This window comes from Epinephelus moara, chromosome 13, assembly GCF_006386435.1.
Source record: "Epinephelus moara isolate mb chromosome 13, YSFRI_EMoa_1.0, whole genome shotgun sequence".
NCBI classification, from domain to species: domain Eukaryota; kingdom Metazoa; phylum Chordata; class Actinopteri; order Perciformes; family Serranidae; genus Epinephelus; species Epinephelus moara.
The window spans coordinates 14,144,065-14,164,036 of NC_065518.1; the positions used below are offsets into that span (position 1 = coordinate 14,144,065).

General features: G+C 42.6%; 1 protein-coding gene across 9 annotated transcripts; it reads left to right on the forward strand.

Moving 5' to 3' along the window:
* Positions 1-99: 99 nt before the first annotated feature.
* On the forward strand, positions 100-17,946 carry sec31b (SEC31 homolog B, COPII coat complex component). 9 transcript variants are annotated; one of them, XM_050059926.1, is made up of 26 exons: positions 100-236; positions 956-1,202; positions 2,216-2,411; positions 2,511-2,606; positions 3,080-3,220; positions 5,531-5,673; positions 5,757-5,856; positions 5,935-6,096; positions 6,483-6,635; positions 6,795-7,025; positions 7,126-7,200; positions 7,316-7,408; positions 7,503-7,620; positions 7,720-7,898; positions 7,980-8,106; positions 9,733-9,878; positions 10,272-10,445; positions 10,532-10,693; positions 11,135-11,321; positions 11,401-11,799; positions 11,905-11,943; positions 12,628-12,686; positions 14,166-14,291; positions 14,379-14,498; positions 14,621-14,692; positions 16,605-17,946. In XM_050059926.1, the coding sequence occupies exons 2-26, from the start codon at positions 1,000-1,002 to the stop codon at positions 16,782-16,784; spliced, it is 3,681 nt and encodes a 1,226-aa protein (XP_049915883.1). In that variant the 5' UTR covers positions 100-236; positions 956-999; the 3' UTR covers positions 16,785-17,946. The 9 variants fall into 9 exon arrangements, with proteins under 9 accessions (XP_049915883.1, XP_049915886.1, XP_049915878.1 ...); XM_050059929.1 differs by having other exon boundaries at positions 10,541-10,693; XM_050059921.1 differs by having other exon boundaries at positions 14,166-14,498.
* Positions 17,947-19,972: the final 2,026 nt, after the last annotated feature.

Genomic DNA, 19,972 nt, shown 5'->3' on the forward strand with positions numbered 1-19,972 from the left:
TTTGTGAATGAAAGCTATATATGAAACACATTTGTGGGTCAGCGGTATGAGTGAGGTTACCTTAGGCCACTGCCAAATGAAAAGTGTCCGCGTCGGCTACCGTAGCTCAGTGACAACACAGCAAAGTACTTTGATCAGAGGCTCCCTGCGGCTAAGCTGCTAGCTTGGCTCATCAGAAGCTAGCTCTCCGGTTTGTTGTGGGTGCGGACAGTCAGGCTGTGACAGAGACAGTTGACGTGAGTTACTCTCAAAACTATATTATTTTTTTTCTGGGCCCAAACGTGTGTGACACAGCGTTTCTGTTGACATATGGCAACAAGGGTGGTGGCTGTTGGATTGATAACTAACGTTAGCTAGCAGCAATCTGGGCTGCGGTTATTCGCTGGAATAGACAGGCAGTGCTAAGCAGTTACCTCAAATGACTTCTTACCCATGTAGTGGTATGCATAAGAAATTAACTAACGCCTTTAAACTACTTGGAGTGATGGTTAGCTAACGGCTGCAGATATTCCGTGTTCTATGTTATTAGCTAGCTAACGAAAGCTAACATGAAGTGTAAAATGTGTTAGGAGCCGCAATTGCGAAATGCTAACGTTAGCTAGCTGACGTTTCATAGTAGGTTAGCTTACGGTAAATGGGTTTCTGTGTAGCTAAGCGACATTTTTTAATAGATAACATGACTGGCAGCCACTTTAAATTAACTATCATGTAGTTGGCTTATAATGTACGTTTAATTAACATTTGTAACAGGGGTGCTAGCTAGCTATATTGGCAAACGTAAGATAACGTTAGCTTGTAGCTTCAGGAAATAGTTGGAGGCTGTGTGTCAGTAGGGGTGGCACCCTGCCAGATGCTTAATTGGAAAGTATGAGTATTTGAGTTGTGATTTCATTTGTGTGCGGTATTTAACGACATCTTAACTGTTGAGTAAACACATGTATTATCTTTACTGTAGTGGAGTCCGTTCGTCTGTCCAGGACTTGAAACTTGTAGAGGACTATGAGGCTGAAGGAGATCCAGAGGACTGCCCACCAGGCGTGGAGTCCAGCCCAGCACCATCCCATCCACCTGGCCTTAGGGACATCAGCGCAACAGCTCGATGCCTCTTTCAACACCACAGCTGCCCTGGAGATATTTGAGGTGGATTTCTCTGACCCAACTCTGGACATGCAGCTCAAAGGGTCATTACCCACCACGAACAGGTAATTTAAAGAGGTGATGCACGAATAAGACACAAGATACCGCCACTGTCCATGTCAGCCACTGAGAAGAAAAGACGGGGCTTTTGTGTGTTCCTTTTTGCTTACTGCTTTATTTTGGTACAGCAGCTATCTCAGGTTAACCACAATCCACAGAAGTCACTGTCAACTGTCACAGAAGAAGTTCCTGTGTATATTCTGTGGCTGGTAGTCAGATCTTAGTCAGATCTTAAAGCGGAATATTTTTAAAGGATGTCAGCTGTCAACAAGCAAATTCAACAGACACTTCACCCTTTCAGTTCTGCCTGTTGGCAAAATTTGGTTAAAGTTTGTAATGGAGAAAATGCTTTAGTGCAAGAAAACAAATGTCTGAATAATGAAAACGAAAAGAGCCTCAAAACTTCATCCTTACTCTGACACCTCTCCCTAACATACAGCAACAAAGCGAACTCTGGTGGGTGGAGGAAGAAAAAATAGATAAACAGATATGATGCAAGCGACAGCAACATTCAGAGGGGGCCCATTGAGCCTAGGCGATGGCTTGCTGTTGCTCTGAACGTAGTTTGGAGGGGGAGCATGTTGAAACTTCGCAGGCGGTTTTTCCAACAAGCGACACATCACTTAGCTTGTTCGCTGACACACAGAGAAGGTTAGGACATTTTTACTGGGCAAAACTGAAACAATCTGATGTTTGCTCATTGGCATAGAACCCAGTTGGGAATAGCTGTCAGCCTTGTGTAGTTTTGGAAAGCATATTTAGTGTTTACTTGAAATACTTTGGGCAGAATGTGAAATAAATCACGGCTGATTCTAAATGAAAACACAAAACTTGCCGCACTTGACTCACCCATCTCATTTATACCTTTTTGTTTTATAAATTATGTTTAATTTTGACCCAGAAGTCAAAGTGTATGATCGTTTTGTAGCAGTATACAGAGGACAGCTTATCTGGCGCACTTTCTCTTGAACCATGCCATTTGTAGTGAATAACTCACCATACTTTTCGTCTTTTACAGGTTGCACAGCATCGTATGGGTGAATTTTGGAATGGGAGCAGATGGCACTGGAGGGAGACTGGTCGGTGGCAGTGAAAATGGCACATTAACTGTATATAACCCCGAGGTCATAATGAACTCCGGAGCAGACGCAGTTGTGGGACAGTCTGACAAACACACAGGACCGGTCCGAGCACTTGATTTCAACCCTTTTCAGGTAAATGCGATGCTGTGTCATAAGCGAGGATTCATACAGAAGGACTTCTCTTGCCTGTTAGTACGCATTATTAATCCTTCTCAATGTTTCCTCTCCCAGAGTAATCTCCTCGCATCAGGAGCAAATGACTCAGAGATATATATCTGGGATCTGAACAACTTCAGCAGTCCAATGACACCAGGAGCAAAGACACAGGTGGGTGTGTGATTGAGAACTCACAGGTTTAATAAAGTTCACACGTCTCTCCTGAGAGATGAGTTGACCTCTTGTTTTGATAGTGTCTGTGTGAAAGCACAAACTTGAAACCACAACTGGCAGCTTCTTGTTTTTTTGCCTGTGTAGTTTCATGTCTGTGAGTTAAGACTGAAAGCCACAAAAAAGTTTTGTATAGGATTTCCCTTTTATGTATTTTGTAAATCCCCTTAGATAATGGGGGTAAGGATGCCTTGTCACATTGACTTGACCAAACAAGCCATTCATTCAAAGTTTGATTTTTACTGAATATCTCGATCCTACATCACAACCAGCAGCTTCCTCTAAAGGCTTATTTAAATAGCTACAGTGTTTGCATGGCTCAAACTATGTAGTATCATCATTTGAATATCTGTTTGTCCCAGGCTCTCGGTCAGGTTTGTTTTGACAGTAACAGCCTTTGTCTCTTGTTCCAGCCTGCTGAAGACATCAGCGTCGTGTCCTGGAACAGGCAGGTCCAGCACATCCTGGCCTCTGCCAACCCCAGTGGGAAAGCAGTCGTGTGGGACCTGAGAAAGAACGAGCCCATCATCAAGATCAGTGACCACAGCAACAGGGTCAGTGGCTTCAATACAGTACACAGCAGAATCCAGCGTTACTGCCTGATAAATCACTGAACGTTATTTGGCTCATCTGCCACACTTCAGCGACATTTTCAGATGATTTAATATTTGTATAAAGTTACTCACAGGCTTTGTGTGTTCGTACGTGTCGGCCACTGTACCGCGATCGAGGCAGAGTCTGATTTGTCAAATCGCAGCAAAACAATGGCTCTGTATTAAACTCTCTGATTTGCTTTTTATAGTTTTTATCACTCTCCTGGTCCTTTAAAATAAGGACCAGGAGAAAATAAATAAATTTTAACACATTTATTTTAAACTCAATAGCTTTCTTCTGATTTCAATCACAGCCATCAGTCAAGGCATGGTATAAAAACTAAAATAAAAAATTAACAGTTGTCTCTTAACATCAAGTAAAGCTAGTAAATGCTTTCAGGCAAACATATCTGTAAAGATGTGCAGCTGAACAGAAGACTATGTACAGATGAATAAGTGATTCACATAGTGAGGAAAGTGCTATGTATAAATTAGTGCAAACCTGAGGTAGACTTGTAATGACATGTAACCGCTCTGCACACTGCCTTTGAATCGTCCCCCTCTTGAAGTCGAATCTTTTAATCCTCTCTCTTTTTACAAATCTTTCTTGTATTCTTTCCATATTTCGCCCACTTGTTAGTGAAATAGTTAAAGAACCTCCATTAATTGCGCAATTTAAATGTAAAAAGTCTCATTGACTGAGAAGGAGAGGGGCGGAGGGAGCGGAGCTGTGGAAACATCCTGCAGTCCGGCATGCTATCATGCGTTTAAATAACTTATTAGACGGATATATATAGAGAAAGGCGACGTTTAGAGAGCAAGCCCAAATAAGCAACTCCACTTTAGAAACAAGCCCAAAAAACCGCAACCCGCGACTACCAATATTTGTAAGTGACTTTACAAAAAAACAAGCCCAAAGTGGCGGCTAATAAGCAGACCTGGCAACCGTGATGGTGCAACCAAACCTGACTGTTTGCGTGACACCGTTGCTAGGTTACCAGGTAGCAAGTGAGTGTGTTCATGCAACCAACCTTGCACAGCCCGACGCCGTGGGTAACTTGCGCGGCTTTCCTCGTGCTTTTTCCCGACAGAATACAGTAACATTATCGAACGTCAATCGACGGCGCATACGTGTTTATCGCGAGACGATATGTTATCGTTTTATCGTCCACCATTAATTGTCTGTAGGAGTTTTCTATCAAAAGATTCCCAATAATTGTTAATCTTGGAAAATATTTTTGGAGTAGGGCTGCACCAAAATGTTTTCCAAGAGCTGACTCGGCTTCTCTTATTTATACTTTATATATGTTTTGAAAGATGCGCAACATTACTACTGGGGGATTCATGATTCTCCAAATCCATGATTGGATTTGACTTTTGATTTTAAGATCATGATTCGATTCAATTTTCGATTTTTAAAAACATTCTAGCACTCAAGGCTATACCTTGACTAGACTATGGAGTCCTGATTTATAAAGATCAAGAGATTATTGGTTTTATGTCTTGACAACTGACATTTACATTTTCAAATTCTTCTTTTAGAATACAGGCTACATGGTATTCATTGTGATATAAACGCTATATTTTTTGGGGAATGTATCCTACCACATTAAAGCCACATGGTCAAATTTAAATAATTTGTTTAAAATATATAAATAACAAAAACTTATTTGACCAGTCAATTGAACAAACTGTTAAACACAAAAACAAAAAAAGAGCTCCAAGACAGCAGAAGGAAACTTTATAACAGCAGCTTGAGTTTCCTTATTTGCAAAAAGCCAGCAGATCCTGGTGCTTTTCCCAGTCAAATCTATTTGTTTATGATGCCTGCAAATTTGTCCTGCTGCATTAGTCATGTAGCCTGAGGTGGCGAATGGTTTTCATATGCAGCACAGCACTTTAACACGACAACCTTTAGTTTTTCTGTCGCATTCGTTGTTGCATAACTGACAGATGATGAAAATTAAAAGCCCATTTCAATGCGTTTTTTATATAAAATTGGATTTATTTTTTATTTGTTTTTATGATGCCCCTAATTATTACTGAGATAATGTTTCTTCAATTTACCTTTACCTGTGATAATGAGAAAGATGTTATTCATGCCTGCTGTACAGGACAGTCCAGCATATCTACACTACAGAGCCCCACACTGATGCAGTGAAAACACCAGCTTGATATCAAGTCTCAGATTAAACTCGGTTAAAATGATAATGTTGCGCTGTGTAGAAACCCCTTTTATCATCCCAAATCTCATCTGTTATGTGATTTCAGATGCACTGTTCGGGAATGCTCTGGCACCCTGATGTGGCCACTCAGCTGGTGTTAGCCTCTGAAGATGACCGACTGCCAGTCATCCAGATGTGGGACCTTCGATTTGCCACATCGCCCCTTAAGGTCCTTGAGAACCACACAAGGTGAGGCTTTAACAGTCTGTGCTCATTTAATTTTAGTCATGCTACAGAATACACTGTATGTAGCTTCTGTTGTTTTCTTCCAGGGGAATTCTGTCCATATCCTGGAGCCAGGCTGACTCTGAGCTCCTCCTGAGTAGTGCTAAAGACAACAGGATCCTCTGCTGGAATCCAAACACTGGAGAGGTACATGACATCAGCTGTGCTTCTCTATTACTCGATGATGATGCCACGGGTTCTCATGTGTCATTCCCTTCATTTTAGGTGATTTACGAGCTTCCAACAACAAACCAGTGGTGCTTTGACGTCCAGTGGTGCCCCAGGAATCCAGCCCTGCTTTCAACCGCCTCATTTGACGGGAGAATCACAGTGTACTCTGTGATGGGAGGGAGTTTAAAGTCTCAGCAGCAAAGCACAGCTGATAAGGTAATGGCTGTTCTTAATGTCCTGAGATGCTTTGTTTGTCCACAAGATGGTGCTGGAGTGAAGGGATTGACGATCAACTCAATGTAACGTTGAATTTGAAAGATAGTACAATGATTGCTTCAGATTATAGAGGTAACTACGTGGAGTTTTGGGTTATGAAATGCCAGAAGAATAGTTAGAAGTGTCCATCACAGTTTCACAAAGCACAAATTCACATATTTAAGTGTATATTTTTGTCTCACCAACTTTCCAAAACCAAAAGACACTCAGTTTGCTGTCATAGAAGACTAAAAACACAGCAGATGTTTCCATTTAAGAAGCTAGAACCAGTGAAAATCTTCTCAAGAGTTGTGCTTGTTATTAACATTTAACATTTTATTCAACAGATATCCTCCTCGTTTGATTCGATGGATCCCTTTGGTACAGGGCAGGTGCTGCCTCCCCTGCAGGTCCCCCAGCCTACATCACAGGACACCATAGTTCCCCCTCTGAAGAAGCCACCTAAGTGGGTGCGCAGGCCAGTGGGGGCTTCCTTTGCTGTGAGTGCAATATTAAAATATTTCATCAGCATATTAAAGGGATAGTTCAGATCTTTTGAAGTGGAGTTTTATGAGGTTTTACTCATTCATAGTCAGTGTATGACATACAGTAGATGGCAGTTGTCATGCCCCTTTGTTGTTGTGTGTTATTGTCCTCAGTTTGGTGGGAAGCTGATAACCTTTGAGAATCCCAAGCTGCCCCCAGTGCAGAGCCCCCAGCCTGTCCCCAGACAAGTGTTTGTGAGCCAGGTTTCCACGGAGACAGAGTTCCTCCAGCGCTCCAGGGAGCTGCAGGCGGCGCTGCAGTCGGGCTCCTTCAACAACTACTGCCAGGCCAAGATTCAGGGCGCCAAGTCGGACGCTGAGCAGGACATATGGAAGTTCCTTCTGGTGGGGCCGTCATGTCCTCTTGATATTGTGACATGATGTGTAGTCTGTCAGTTGGTGTGGTGTTATTTTATTTTATGTCAATTTAATCCTCTGTTTACAGGTAAACTTTGAGGATGAAGCCCGCGTTAAGTTCCTCAGACTTTTGGGTTTCAGCAAAGATGAATTAGAAAAAAAGGTATTCTGCCTCTGATTTATGAACGTAGCTGTTAGCTGATATAGATATCAGATATGAATCTACTTGTGTGACTCATATTTTATATCTTAGCTGTAAAAATGTTGTGTTTATTCAGATTTCAAAATGCCTGGGGAAGAGTTTCCAGCCCAACGGACACGGAGTCGATGCCAAAGATCTGGCAGAAAAGATGCAGCGGCTCTCCACCGAGGTCAGCAAGTCTGCACGTATAATGTTTGTCTTCTTCTTTTTTCATACCAAGTCCTGCAGCTCTTGTTTACTGTAAATATTTTCTGTATTTCCAGAGATCTGATGTAGCAACTGCAGTAGGTGATGCAAGGACCTCTGGTTCAGTCTCACCGGCAGACTTCTTTAGTCAGACCCCAAAGGAAAACTCCAACTTCCAGATCCCCGTATCATGTGGTAAAATCCCTCATCTGCAAACACAGTAATTCATTTGTCATGACTTTAAGTGTAACTGCAGTTTGGGTTGATGTGTAACGGCCTTGTCTTCTGCTTCAGATACCGATGGTTTAATAAGCCAGGCGCTGCTGGTCGGTAACTTCGAGGGAGCCGTGGATCTGTGTCTGAACGACGGTCGCTACGCTGAAGCCATCCTGCTGTCCATCAGCGGAGGAGAGGAGCTGCTCAAGAAAACTCAGCAGAAATACTTAAGCAATCAAAAGAACAGCATTTCAATGGTAGGACGACATTTGATTCACTGTCGTTCAGTCAGTGCGATCACAGGGAAGAATTTTAATTTAATTTGTCCTCACCCGCAGCTCATATCGTCAGTGGTGACGCAGAACTGGAGGGACATCGTGCAAAGCTGCGAGCTGGACAACTGGAAGGAGGCTCTCGCCGCTCTGCTGACCTACGCTCACCCTGAGGATTTTGCCCGTCTGTGCGGTAAGCTGCTCACAAGCAGAGGAGCACATCGATCGTGCTGCGACTTGTCTCACTTCAGGCAGTTTGTATAACTTTAGTATAGAGTACTTGTTCTACTTGCTGAATAACATTTTTTATATGTACTTATCCTCCCTGCTCTCGTTCAGCCTTCACTCTGTCTTTGAAGTAAGAGAAAGATAGTTGACTTTTTTAGTCTTGTTCCCAATTACCGACACTTTGGGGTGGTAGTCAGACCGAGCCACCAACCCAAAGCACTGGTATTTGACAACCTGGGAATTAGACTCAACAACCAACCGTCTTTCTCCAGACTTACATACAGCACCTTTAAATAAATGTCTGTTAAGTCACTGTCTATCGATGAATGCAGTGACACAATGGGGATTGAGCCTATGAGCTAATGGTGAAATTAGTGCATTATTTGTATATTTTCGTGGGGAAAAATGCTGTGTTAAGTTACAGCTAAAGCAAACACATTTCCTACTGCTGTAGCTTCACATTAAAAGCATTTAACTGGCAAAACACAAGCTGACTTTTATTATCTAGTAGTAACAGGGAAAGCAGTGTGTTCTTCTTTTACTTTAGCACTTACTGCTATTGTTTATCAAAAATGCATCTACAAAAGACATCGGCCATTCTTGGCTGTTTTTGACAGCTGATCAATTTGAAATATTGCGACAAGAGAGCTGGCTCAAGCTGGAGATATACTTGCTTTTAACAGAGCATGTGCATACACATGATGGCTGCTGCGTATATCCTGTGTACGTTTGGAGCATTGGTTGCGCGCATCCTAAAAGATTAACGAGACCGCAAGATGTAGTATTTATAGGTAGTTACGGTGTTGGAAGAACAAGAGAAACATAGTCCCTGTTTTAGAGGCCTCACATGGCATTTATACTGCAGCTGCTGTCACTTTCTCTGCTGCGATAATCACAGAATTAACAATATATTAACCTCCTCAAGTGTCGCCATGTTTATTGTTTATATCATGTGAATCTGGAAGTTCTGTACGGTCTAATTTCTCTGGTGTACCTGTGAAGGACTTGTGTTGTGTTACAGCCTTTAGCTTTGGTCAGTAAAGAAAATTAGTTATGCAAAGGTAACAGTCAGGTCAGCAGAAGACCCAAAAGAGGCCTCGAGGTCAGGCTACTTGACCTTTGTTATGAACACACTCCATCTATCGTCTCCCAGTTGTGGCGGAGGGAGTACAGCTGCCCAGATAAGGGTGCCTAGCTGGCTCTGTTGCCAGGGGAGATCACCCTATGCCCCAGGCTCATCAAACAAGAGTCTCTTTTTAGGTGTGTGCATTTTGTAAGAGACGGTTGAGGTGATTGAGAGCGAGCCAGGTGACATGCTTGCTGTTTAAAGTCAATAACCAACAGAAACTTCACAAAGCCACAGAGTAACTCGCAAGGAAATACTGTTTGCGTAAATGCAAGAACTGGACAAGTTCTTCAACAGTATCTTCCAGCAACACGCATAGTACATAGGCTAGTATGTGAACAATTGTGTTCACTGCGTCTGTGTGAACACGTGGTTGAAAAGCAAGTTTATCTCCAGCCTTAGATGAAGTGAAGTCTTCAAGAATGCCACTTAAACATTTTTTAATTGTGTAACTCTTCTCTGTAGATACCCTTGGAGGTCGGTTGGAGCAGGAGAAGACAGAGAAGCGCTGCCTGCAGGCCTGTCTGTGTTACATCTGCTCTGGGAACATTGAGAAGCTGGTGGAGTGCTGGGCCCTGCATAGAGACTGCTCCTCCCCTCTTGGTCTAGAGGTATCCTCTTTGTAAAGGGGTTTTCTCTTTGCATGAACTCAATACTACACTGCTGCACCATGCACAAAAGCAAATGTTAAATATGTGTAGTCTTATTTTTATGTGCTACAACATCTGAAAATGATCAACAAGTAGAGTAGAACAGTAACTAAGGTGACACGTTGTGGTAATTATGGATTTGTGCTTTGCCAAGACATCTCACGTGTACCAGAAGGTTCCCACTGATATATGATGAATTCGATATGGCTGCAAGTACTGACACGCATAATTGTTGTAGCAGTTTGAGCATTTTTTCATGTGCTGCACACACTGTGCAACGTGCCATCGTAGCCTAAAGGTAAGAGCAGTGAAGAACACAGCAGCTGCAGTGTTGTGTGTCTGTGTATTTTCCAGGATCTGGTTGAAAAAGTCATGATGCTGCGCAAGTCAATCGAACGCCTCCGCAACAGCGAGGTGGCGGTCCAGAGCCCCATCCTGGCCGAGAAGCTAACCTGCTATGCGGGGATACTGGCTGCAGAGGGCAGTCTGGCCACTGCCATGACCTACCTGCCTGAGAACACAGACCAAGTAAGAGGCACAACGGTAACCTGATTTCAGAATCAAACACTGATGATTTCCTGATAAATACCTTTGTCTGTATTTGCACAATGTTGCCTCTTCAGCCTGGGATCAAGATGCTGAGAGACAGGCTGTTCCACGCTCAGGAAGAGGCTGCGGTCGCACAGCAGCCTCAGAACTCCTTCAACAGAGTCAGTGTGTCCACAGCCAAACCCACTCCTGCTGCTCAGGCTGCTGCACCAAAAGCACAAATTATGGTATGGATGCTTTCCCCAGAGACTAGAAACTACAAACAACACAGGACACACTGCCTTTTGTTGTCAACAGACACTTTGATTGCTCCATCGTCATCGTCATGCCATTTCCACTACTGGGGATAGGAACTGCAAACACTTTACACTGATACTCTTTGGTAACTGGGAATAGCTTTCCCCAGTTGCTATACCAAAAGGGCTATCCTCTTCCTGTTTGTAATGCAAGGGGTGACTCACTTCCTTAGTGCTTATGAGCCTTCATAATCCCAGGAGATCGTACCCAGAGGCAGACAGAATTGCACAGTGCAAGCGGGGCCTACAGGAAACCAATCTAACAGCCATCTATTTTCACTTTAAATCATTCCTGTATTTTGCGAGGTTACCTTTCCCATGTTATTGTGGATGCTTTCTCTAATTTACAGTGTTATTTTCCCCCAACTTCAGAGTCAGTACCAGCCCTCTGCTCCTCCGCAGGCTGCCCAACAGCAGCCTCCTGTGCCGTCTTTTTTCAACCCACAAGCTCCAACCAACACTGGGCCTGGTCTGCCACCTTCCTCTCACGTACTGCCGCCCAGTACGACCCGCCCTACCTTGAGGCCTTCCTACCCCCAACACCCTGCTCCGGCTCCAGGTTTGACGCTGACTGTTTGTCTTCTACTTTCAGATATGATTTAATTTGATGTAGCCTAATTGAACGTGTCCTTCCCCAGGTTTTCTTCCTCATCAGCCATTCCAGCCTCAGCCCATGCCCATCGGCGGACCCTCAGGCTTCCCTCCTCCAGGTCCTTCTATGCCAGCTGCTAACTTATCAGGGCCGTCACTACCGCCTCCGTCGTCCAACCCCGGAGGCCTGCCCCCCATGCCCAGCCCCGGGGTGCCACCAACAAGCTTCATGCCGTCTACCTCTTTACCCTCAGGCCCCATGGCGCCCAGCTCCCAACCTGGAGCTCCTGTTCCCATGTACCCAGGGGGGCTCCACAACCAGGGGCCCGCACCCCCTATGGCATCTGGTCCCTTTGCCCCTCTTGGATCAGGGTACCCACAGGGAGGCCCCGGAGCTCCTGCTGTAAAGCCCTACGCGGGCCCTGCTGTTGCTCCTCCTCCTGCAGGTACATGTCATGTTGGTCACTTTGAGACAGATCAGATGTTGACAGCAATCTGTTGCTGATGGTTACTGAATCCTATTCAGCTGTCCACCCTCGTTTGACTTGCAGGATTCTTTCCCTGGCTGTATCACCAGTCTGATCATCAAGGTGACAGTTGGGGTTGGATATGGAATAAGAGTGTATCAACAAATACACAAGAGTGACCAGAAAAACACCAAAAATACATCCCTGCATTACTTTTGTATCAGACTGCACTCAGTTGTTCAAGGTGTCCTTTGTATTTCTGGTCACTCAGTGTAGTTTGGGTGGTCTTTGCGTGTGCTGCTGTATGGTTGAGGGAAATGTGATGACCTAATTTATTTGTTTGGGTGTCAGCTTCAAATATAATTAAAAAAAAACAACACAGTTTCCAGGCTAAAATCAAGATACTGTAGGTTTAATTTTCGGTCATATAGTGTGAGCTCTTTTAGTAATAACATCCTCAGTCATATATTAATATTGAAGTAAAATATATACATTTTACAACATTTTCAGTTTATACACATGAGCTCAAAAAGATAAACTTATATAAGATGCTTTTGATTATTCAGCGTAGGGATATTGCTGCTACTGAGTGATTTTGTGGATGATGCTGGAACATGTGCCCATATCTGCAGTTTTGTTTCTGCATAAACTGCTGAAATCTTTGGCTTAATGACGTGTTTTTGGCCATTCAGACTAACCCTTGGCTCAAATTGATTGTCCTGTGTAGATGATCTTTGACTGCTTGAGTGTGACCTGTGGAAAAAATGCAACTATTTCATTCACATTCTCACTTGTCTTCTGATTTAGGACCCCAAGAAGGCTGGAATGACCCACCAGCTGTACGAGGTGGACCCAGGAAGAAGAAGGTACTTGTATTTATCACTGTCACTTGTCTTTTAGGTCAATTTTGTTCAGTCTGGGCAATATTTCCTTAAAAATATCATAATTTAGAATAATGTTCTTTCATGTAGTTTTTCCAGTCTACAACTAATGCTTTTAGCACAAATGGAGTTCTTTATTTGTTATCTGCACAACAGTAACAGAGAAACAGTTGTTGGCAACGGAAATCAAAAGTCTCAGGCTCCCTCCAACAATGCTTATTAAATATGTATTAAAAAGAAAAAGATGAACAAGCAAGTAAAAACAAAATGAGAGTCTAAACTGAAAATGGTTCAAGTCAAAATAAAGAATACAATATAAGATATGTAAAACCTAGACACAGACCTAGAGTTGTCTTGCTTTGGTCCGAATCAGGGACTAATTTTGTCACAAAGTTGCATAAATGCCTAGAGTTGGTTCGTGTTCTCACGGCAGCATTTACAAGCGGACCAGAACAAATGCCTTGTGCGAGAAAGCTGCTCTTGATTGGTCAGAATTTCCATGCGGGAAAAATCCAGGAAGTAACCCAAACATTGAAGAAGAGTACACTTGCAAGATAAATGTGACACTTTCTAATGTCACAATGGAGGGACAACTACGCAGGTTGATTTTAGCGCTGCTCATCGTGGACTATATTGCTGTCATTGTTCATTTTAGTCAAACCATACAGTTTGAAAACGAGGCGCGGCTCCAACTAGAAAACAATGTTTTGATGGCAGTACAGGAGGAGGTGCACATTAATAATCCTCCAGGACTGTAACATGCTCATGTTTAACACAAACAATGTGTCATGTGACTGCAGTTGGTTCGGATCCAGGTCGGAACACGTTCTCACCACAAACGAACCGCACCAGAGTTCGTTTGTAACCAGACCGAGACCACCCCTTTAAGAAGGTCTCGGCCACCTGAGTGTGATTGCTGTGTTCACCCCTGCCCAAACGAACCGCACTTAGGGGGCAAATGAACTTGTTTTAAGTCGAAATACCCCTTGGGGTACAGGCACACTGTTTGGGAATCCATGCTCTAAGATGTGTGGCATGCATAGTAGAGTGCTGTGTAGTAGTACTGGGCAAAGTAAATAATTCAACCCATCAAGGGCTCAGTTCAATAATTTATTAATGTATTGTTCATTCTTAAAGCTGCACTGATGAATATTTGATTCATAACAATGAGTTAAATGACTAGATGTAATTTGAAAGGGGTCGTCCAGAGTGACAAACCCTCAGAGAGTTACCACTCAGCGCTCATTAACCTAATTTCCAGTAGCAGAGGACGGGTGTTTTCAGTAAACACGCGCTGATAAACCTGCCACCTGTTTAACCCCAAGAAGCAGATAAACAAACTTTGAAATTAGAACATCCAGTCTGGTTGTCATGGAGTTCCTCTGCCTTAAAGTGGCCAAAAAAAAAATGTAGCTCAGTTTCCTTCCTCTCACTTACTGGTTGTCTCTTACCGTGTGTTCTCAGGTCCCTGACAACTACACTCCACCCGCCCCCATCACCGCCCCTGTGATGGGATTCCCTGTGGAGGCCCCTCAGCCCCACGACCACGCCCAAGTTCCTCCTGGAGCCCCCCAGGAGCCCAGCGTGCAGGTTGGTGTGTGTGACAAGGGGCTGTTATCTGAACTCTCACATGGCAAACACGCCAACACCTTGCGTTTGTGTCCTTGTTTTCCTCAGCTTCTTCAGCAGCTGCCAGCAGAGAGGGTGGAGCAGAAAGAAATCCCCGCTGAACACATGGTCCTCAAATCCACCTTTGACAGCCTGGTGCAGCGCTGCCAGCTCGCAGCGGGAGACCCAGTAAGTCTCACAGTGTGTGTGTGTGTGTTTTTTTTTGTGTTTGTGATAAAGCTTGTATTGATTTAAGGAAAAAAGTTTGGGTTTTATTGTTTATAAAATGACCACAAATATTTACTTTTCAGCAAACAAAAAGGAAACTTGATGACGCAGCCAAACGTTTGGGATACCTGTATGACAAGCTGAGAGAGCAGTCGGTAAGGAATTAATACATGCACACGAGGTTATCCTCAAAGAAAACCCCAAAAGGTTGGACAAGCCTCTCCAAACCATCTACCTGGGCTACATGACACATTTGTGATTTAACTCACACCCTCTTTTCTAATAAAAACAAAACCCTTAAAGATAAAATCCTTCAGACAATTCAGAGCATCCAGAAAATTAATATCTAATCTTAGCTTTTAAGAACACAAACACACACAGCAAGGTGTGTGTGACTTCACAAGCTACCCAGCAGTGCGTTTAATTCACCAAAGACCTTCTGCTGTCTTTGCGTCATCAGTGAATTCATTACTGCTATATCTTAGCTTCACTTACAGTAAACAAAGGTGTCCCACAGGGATCTATTTTAGCTCCTCTCTTATTTTCTGTTTTATAAAGGACTTAGCTCATGAAAGAAATCCAACTAAGATACGTGTGTACAAGGATGACACAATCAGTGGTGAAAAGTAATTAAGTACTGTACTCAATTACAGTTTTCATGTACTTGAGTATTTCCATTTGATGCTACTTAATTCTTCTAAAAGACTACATCTCAGAGGGAAATATTGTACTTTTTACTCCACTACATACAAACAAACATGGCTGAAAGTGAAATTATTACCAACTGTGGTGGCTCCAAAAAGAGGAGCAGCTTCAGTAGTGTGGAATAAACTGTGACTTCCTGAATGTTTTATGAACAGTTTCAGTCCATATTTGATGACATTCAGCCTCTCAAAAACAACTTTTTCACTGCTGTCACACTGTATATTATACAATGGCGATGTGATTTACATGCATAAAGCCTCATGCCTGCTTAAAAACTGGATTCTGTTTGTAGCAAAACATAATGCAGCGTGATAAACAGGCTCATCATTGCATTTTAAACAAATCTATGGGATGGCCCTCCCTGTACGAGTGGAGAAAAACACACCTTGCTGTTTATTGTCAGGTTAACTGCCCACTTCTATCTCCAGCCTTGTATCCTTTCATACCAGCAGCTACAGCTCTGTATCTACACATCAGATAACTTTAAAATGTCCCCAGGGTGCACTCAGAGCTTGGCAACATTGCCTTCTCTCTTTCTGCACCCTGGGCATGGTATGAGCTGCATATTCCATTACGTTGGAGGTTCTCCCTTCTTTGAATACCTTTAAAGGTCTTTTACAAACCGCCCTGACGGAAACTTGTTGCTGTTCGACATAATCCTTGACTTAGGTGGAATGAGTCATGATATCACTGGGACAGCCTGTACGCCTCTCTTCTTCTACTGTTTCCCTTGTGTTAGTTTTATGTGTTTTATCTGTTTCTAGCATGTGAAATTGATTCTTAGTGAAACAGCTTATGGGTTCTTCATGCTCAGTGCTGTGTATGTATATGGACAGAGCCTTCTGTTCGTACTCATGTCAACCATATTTGTGCACGTTTCCTAAAAGCTTGAGGATATACTGTATAGACGAAATGGATCAGTACCATCGGAATTTGTGGGGCCAGTGTGACATAGTTAAGCGGCACACGACTGTAGGACAAGACAAAGACATTTTAAAGATGGCAGAACAGAACAAATAGCTGATGGAGTGGCTAATGGGCATGTAGCTACTTGCATGTTTCAGATGATATGTCATGTTTGTAGTCGACCAATGAAGATGAGTTTACATATCACCTTGGGTTCGTCCTTCACCTTCTCAAAATGATCCCACACTTTGGATTTCCTGCCTGACATGTTATTAACTAGCCTGTGGAATAACTGCAGGTACCACCCCTGGAAATTAACGTGTTCTGCGACTAAGCGACCAATGAAATCTTGCCGACTAACACCCTCTCTGGTTGACTAACGTTTCGTCGACTACCAGGGGGCAGCCCTAGGAACCACATACTAACGTGTAACCTTGTTTCTCTGCCGACCTCCAGCTCTCTCACAACATCCTGAATGGGCTCCACGAGATCAGCCGCTGTGTGGCGAGCCAGAACTACCAGCGGGGCCTGGAGGTCCACACCCAGGTGGTAAGCAGCAGCAACTTCAGCGAGATCTCCGCCTTCATGCCGATCCTCAAAGTGGTCATGACCATCGCCAACAAGCTGGGCGTCTAACCTCCCCCTCCTCCCCTCCAGCAGGGGGCAGCAGCACCAACCAGACTTCAGTGTTATCATAATGTTATATATGTATTTATTTCTTTTTGACCTGATGACGTGCTTTGATAATGAGAATAATAACTGATGATATTGCAGATTGTGGTCTTCATCACTCCATACATATTCCTTCCTGGAGGCTGAGTTTGGGGCAGTGAGGTGGGGTTTTGTAGTCGATGTTGCCGTGGTAATTTTACGATAAAATGAATGTACTCTGAAAGTCGTGATTCTGTGTAAATTCAACAGTTGGTGTAAAATACAAAGTTTGAATCAAGGCGGTGTTTGTACGAGTAGTTACATTTTCATAGTCGCCATGACACTCTACACCCGTGTGTGTTCTCTGATAATCTCTGATTGAACTCAAGCAGTGCTTTAACTGCAGAAATGAAAAACATCTCGGTCGAGAATAAAAATTCGGGTTGCACTTACACTATCCTGCTGGTGTAGTTTGTACGAGGGAGGAAACACACCATGTTCTTTTTACTGTGTGTCATTTCAAGCATCAGAGAAACACTGTAACATAAATACTGATTGTTCTCCGCACCTGCTGTAACAGATTGTGTCCAGTTGATTGTGCCATGACAGGCGTTTGGGCCAAAGCACTGCAGAAGAATGCCATGCAGTCATCGTCAAGTTGCTGTTTGTTTAAACTCGTCTCCATTTTGTGTTAACCAGGCTCTCTTAGCACTGTTAATTCCTGATAGCTTGTGTTTGAATGACTTTGACCTGCTTCAGTGTGCATGTTTCCCCCGCTGAGTTCACACCACGGCAGCTCATAAACAAAACTCACATTAATTTATAATGAACTGCAGATGACATCCATGCTTTTACTCATCTTCCTACCCAGGCTACGTCTTATCTTTTGTAACTCAGAATTACTTTTTTTTTTAATGGTATTTGTTTTAGATTAGACCATAAATGAACATAAATGACCTGACAGATGAACACATGATATCGTGAGGTTTGAAGCTGGACATAAAGCTGGATAGTTTGGTGTATCATGGCAGCAGAAGGCAGTAAAGTGCCTCTGTGCTCATTTTGGTTGCACAGATATTTATACAATCCATGTTGCTTACTTTACTCATTTCAGTATCTTTTTCAAATAAAACTTCACTTCAAAGGTTTGGGACTTGATTAATTTCTTCCACTGATACATGTGACACATGTTTGGTATTACCTAATAAGGCACTGTTCAGAAAGGTGTAACTAATGACTATATTAACCCATTTGTGCCCAAAGACTAATAACAAAAAAATCCACATTTGTTTAGTCCTGAAATCCATAACAGACACTTTGGGCAAATATCTAACAATATGATTTATACATTTTTTTACATCACATTACAACTCACACATTTATCAAAAGTCAAAGTCAGGATTTTTGACAAATGCAAACACGTGTAATTAAATATTTTCAATATGAACTAAATCTTTTACTGCGTGTGTGTATATATTTTGTTATCTTTTGTTACAAGTAAATAGATTCCACATGTTTGACTGGATAGATAGATAGATAGATAGATAGATAGATAGATAGATAGATAGATAGATAGAGGTAGGTATGTAGGTGGGTTGGTGGGTAGGTAGGTGAGTGGGTAGGTAGGTAGGATGGTAGGTGGGTGGGTTGGTAGGTAGGTATGTTAGGCAGGTGAGTGGGTAGGTAGGTGAGTAGGTATGTAGGTGGGTGGGTAGGCAGGTTAGTGGGTAGGTAGGATGGTAGGTGGGTGGGTATGTAGTAAGGTAGTTAGGTTGGTATGTAGGTGGGTATATAGGTAGGTTAGTAGGTAGGTGGGTGGGTAGATAGGTAGTTAGGTTGGTATGTAGGTGGGTAGGTAGGTAGGTAGTTTGGTTGGTATGTGGGTAGGTAGGTAGTTAGGTTGGTATGTAGGTGGGTAGGTAGGTTGGTAGGTAGGTAGGTAGTTAGGTTGGTATGTAGGTGGGTAGGTAGGTAGGTAGGTAGGTAGGTAGGTAGGTAGTTTGGTTGGTATGTAGGTGGGTAGGTAGGTTAGTAGGTAGGTAGGTAGTTAGGTTGGTATGTAGGTGGGTAGGTAGGTTGGTAGGTAGGTAGGTAGTTCGGTAGGTAGGTAGGTAGGTAGGTAGGTAGGTAAGTAGGTGGTTAGGTAGGTAGGTAGGTTAGTGGGTAGGTAGGTAGGTAGGTAGGTGGGTGGGTGGATAGGTAGGTAGGTAGGTAGGTGGGTGGATAGATAGATAGATAGATAGATAGATAGATAGATAGATAGATAGGTAGGTACATGATATCTCACTTTTCAGCCAAAAAGTTTGACTGACTTCAAAAATTTCTTTAGCTTTGTTTTTAACCAAGCTTAGGGAACAATTCAGTGAAGGGAATGTTTTAGAGATTAGATGGAGTTATTAGTCGTTAATAAGAACAACTTTGTGGTTGTCATTTCACCTGTCTGTCTTCTTAGCTACCCCTCTAATTAATCATTAACTTTATCTGTTGTCTTATTAGCCAGTGTGCAACCTGTTATCCCTTTATTAACTGACTTAATTAATATTTATAAATGTAAAAATCTGTGACTTATGAGAAAGGCCGTGACTCTTTATAAATCACATACAGGGGCATTTTTACAATTTGGCAACTAAACACTTGGACTGATTAATGGCTTATTATGCTATAAAGTATCAGTAAATTGAAACTGGTACCCAGACTTCACATTTAGGTTGTTCTGGTACATTTCACGTAAATTCAAATACGTAAATTAACACATTAATGTGAATTTTCGTTTGTTATTTTTTTCCTTTCTTTTTTGTATTTGATAATTAAATGTAATAATTTTAGAGTTAATGGAGTAAGCAAACCTTTTGCTATGCCTTGCACCTATTCCCCACTAAAATCACCAGTTACTGCACTAAAGTGCAAATTTAAGGTACTTATACTTACGAACTTTTACTCCACTACATTGCTTCATGTACTCCAGGGCATATAAAGGCATACTGATATGTGTAGGATGGGAATGTATGTTTAAAATACAGTGAATCAGATGACCAGCATTACCTAAGTATTAATATGTTTATAGGGGGTCCTACATGGAGTATATGAGGTAAATGACTATATATAGTCACTTCAAATTCAAGATACAAAACATATAATGAACAAATACAATATGAAGCATTAAAGCAGTTAAA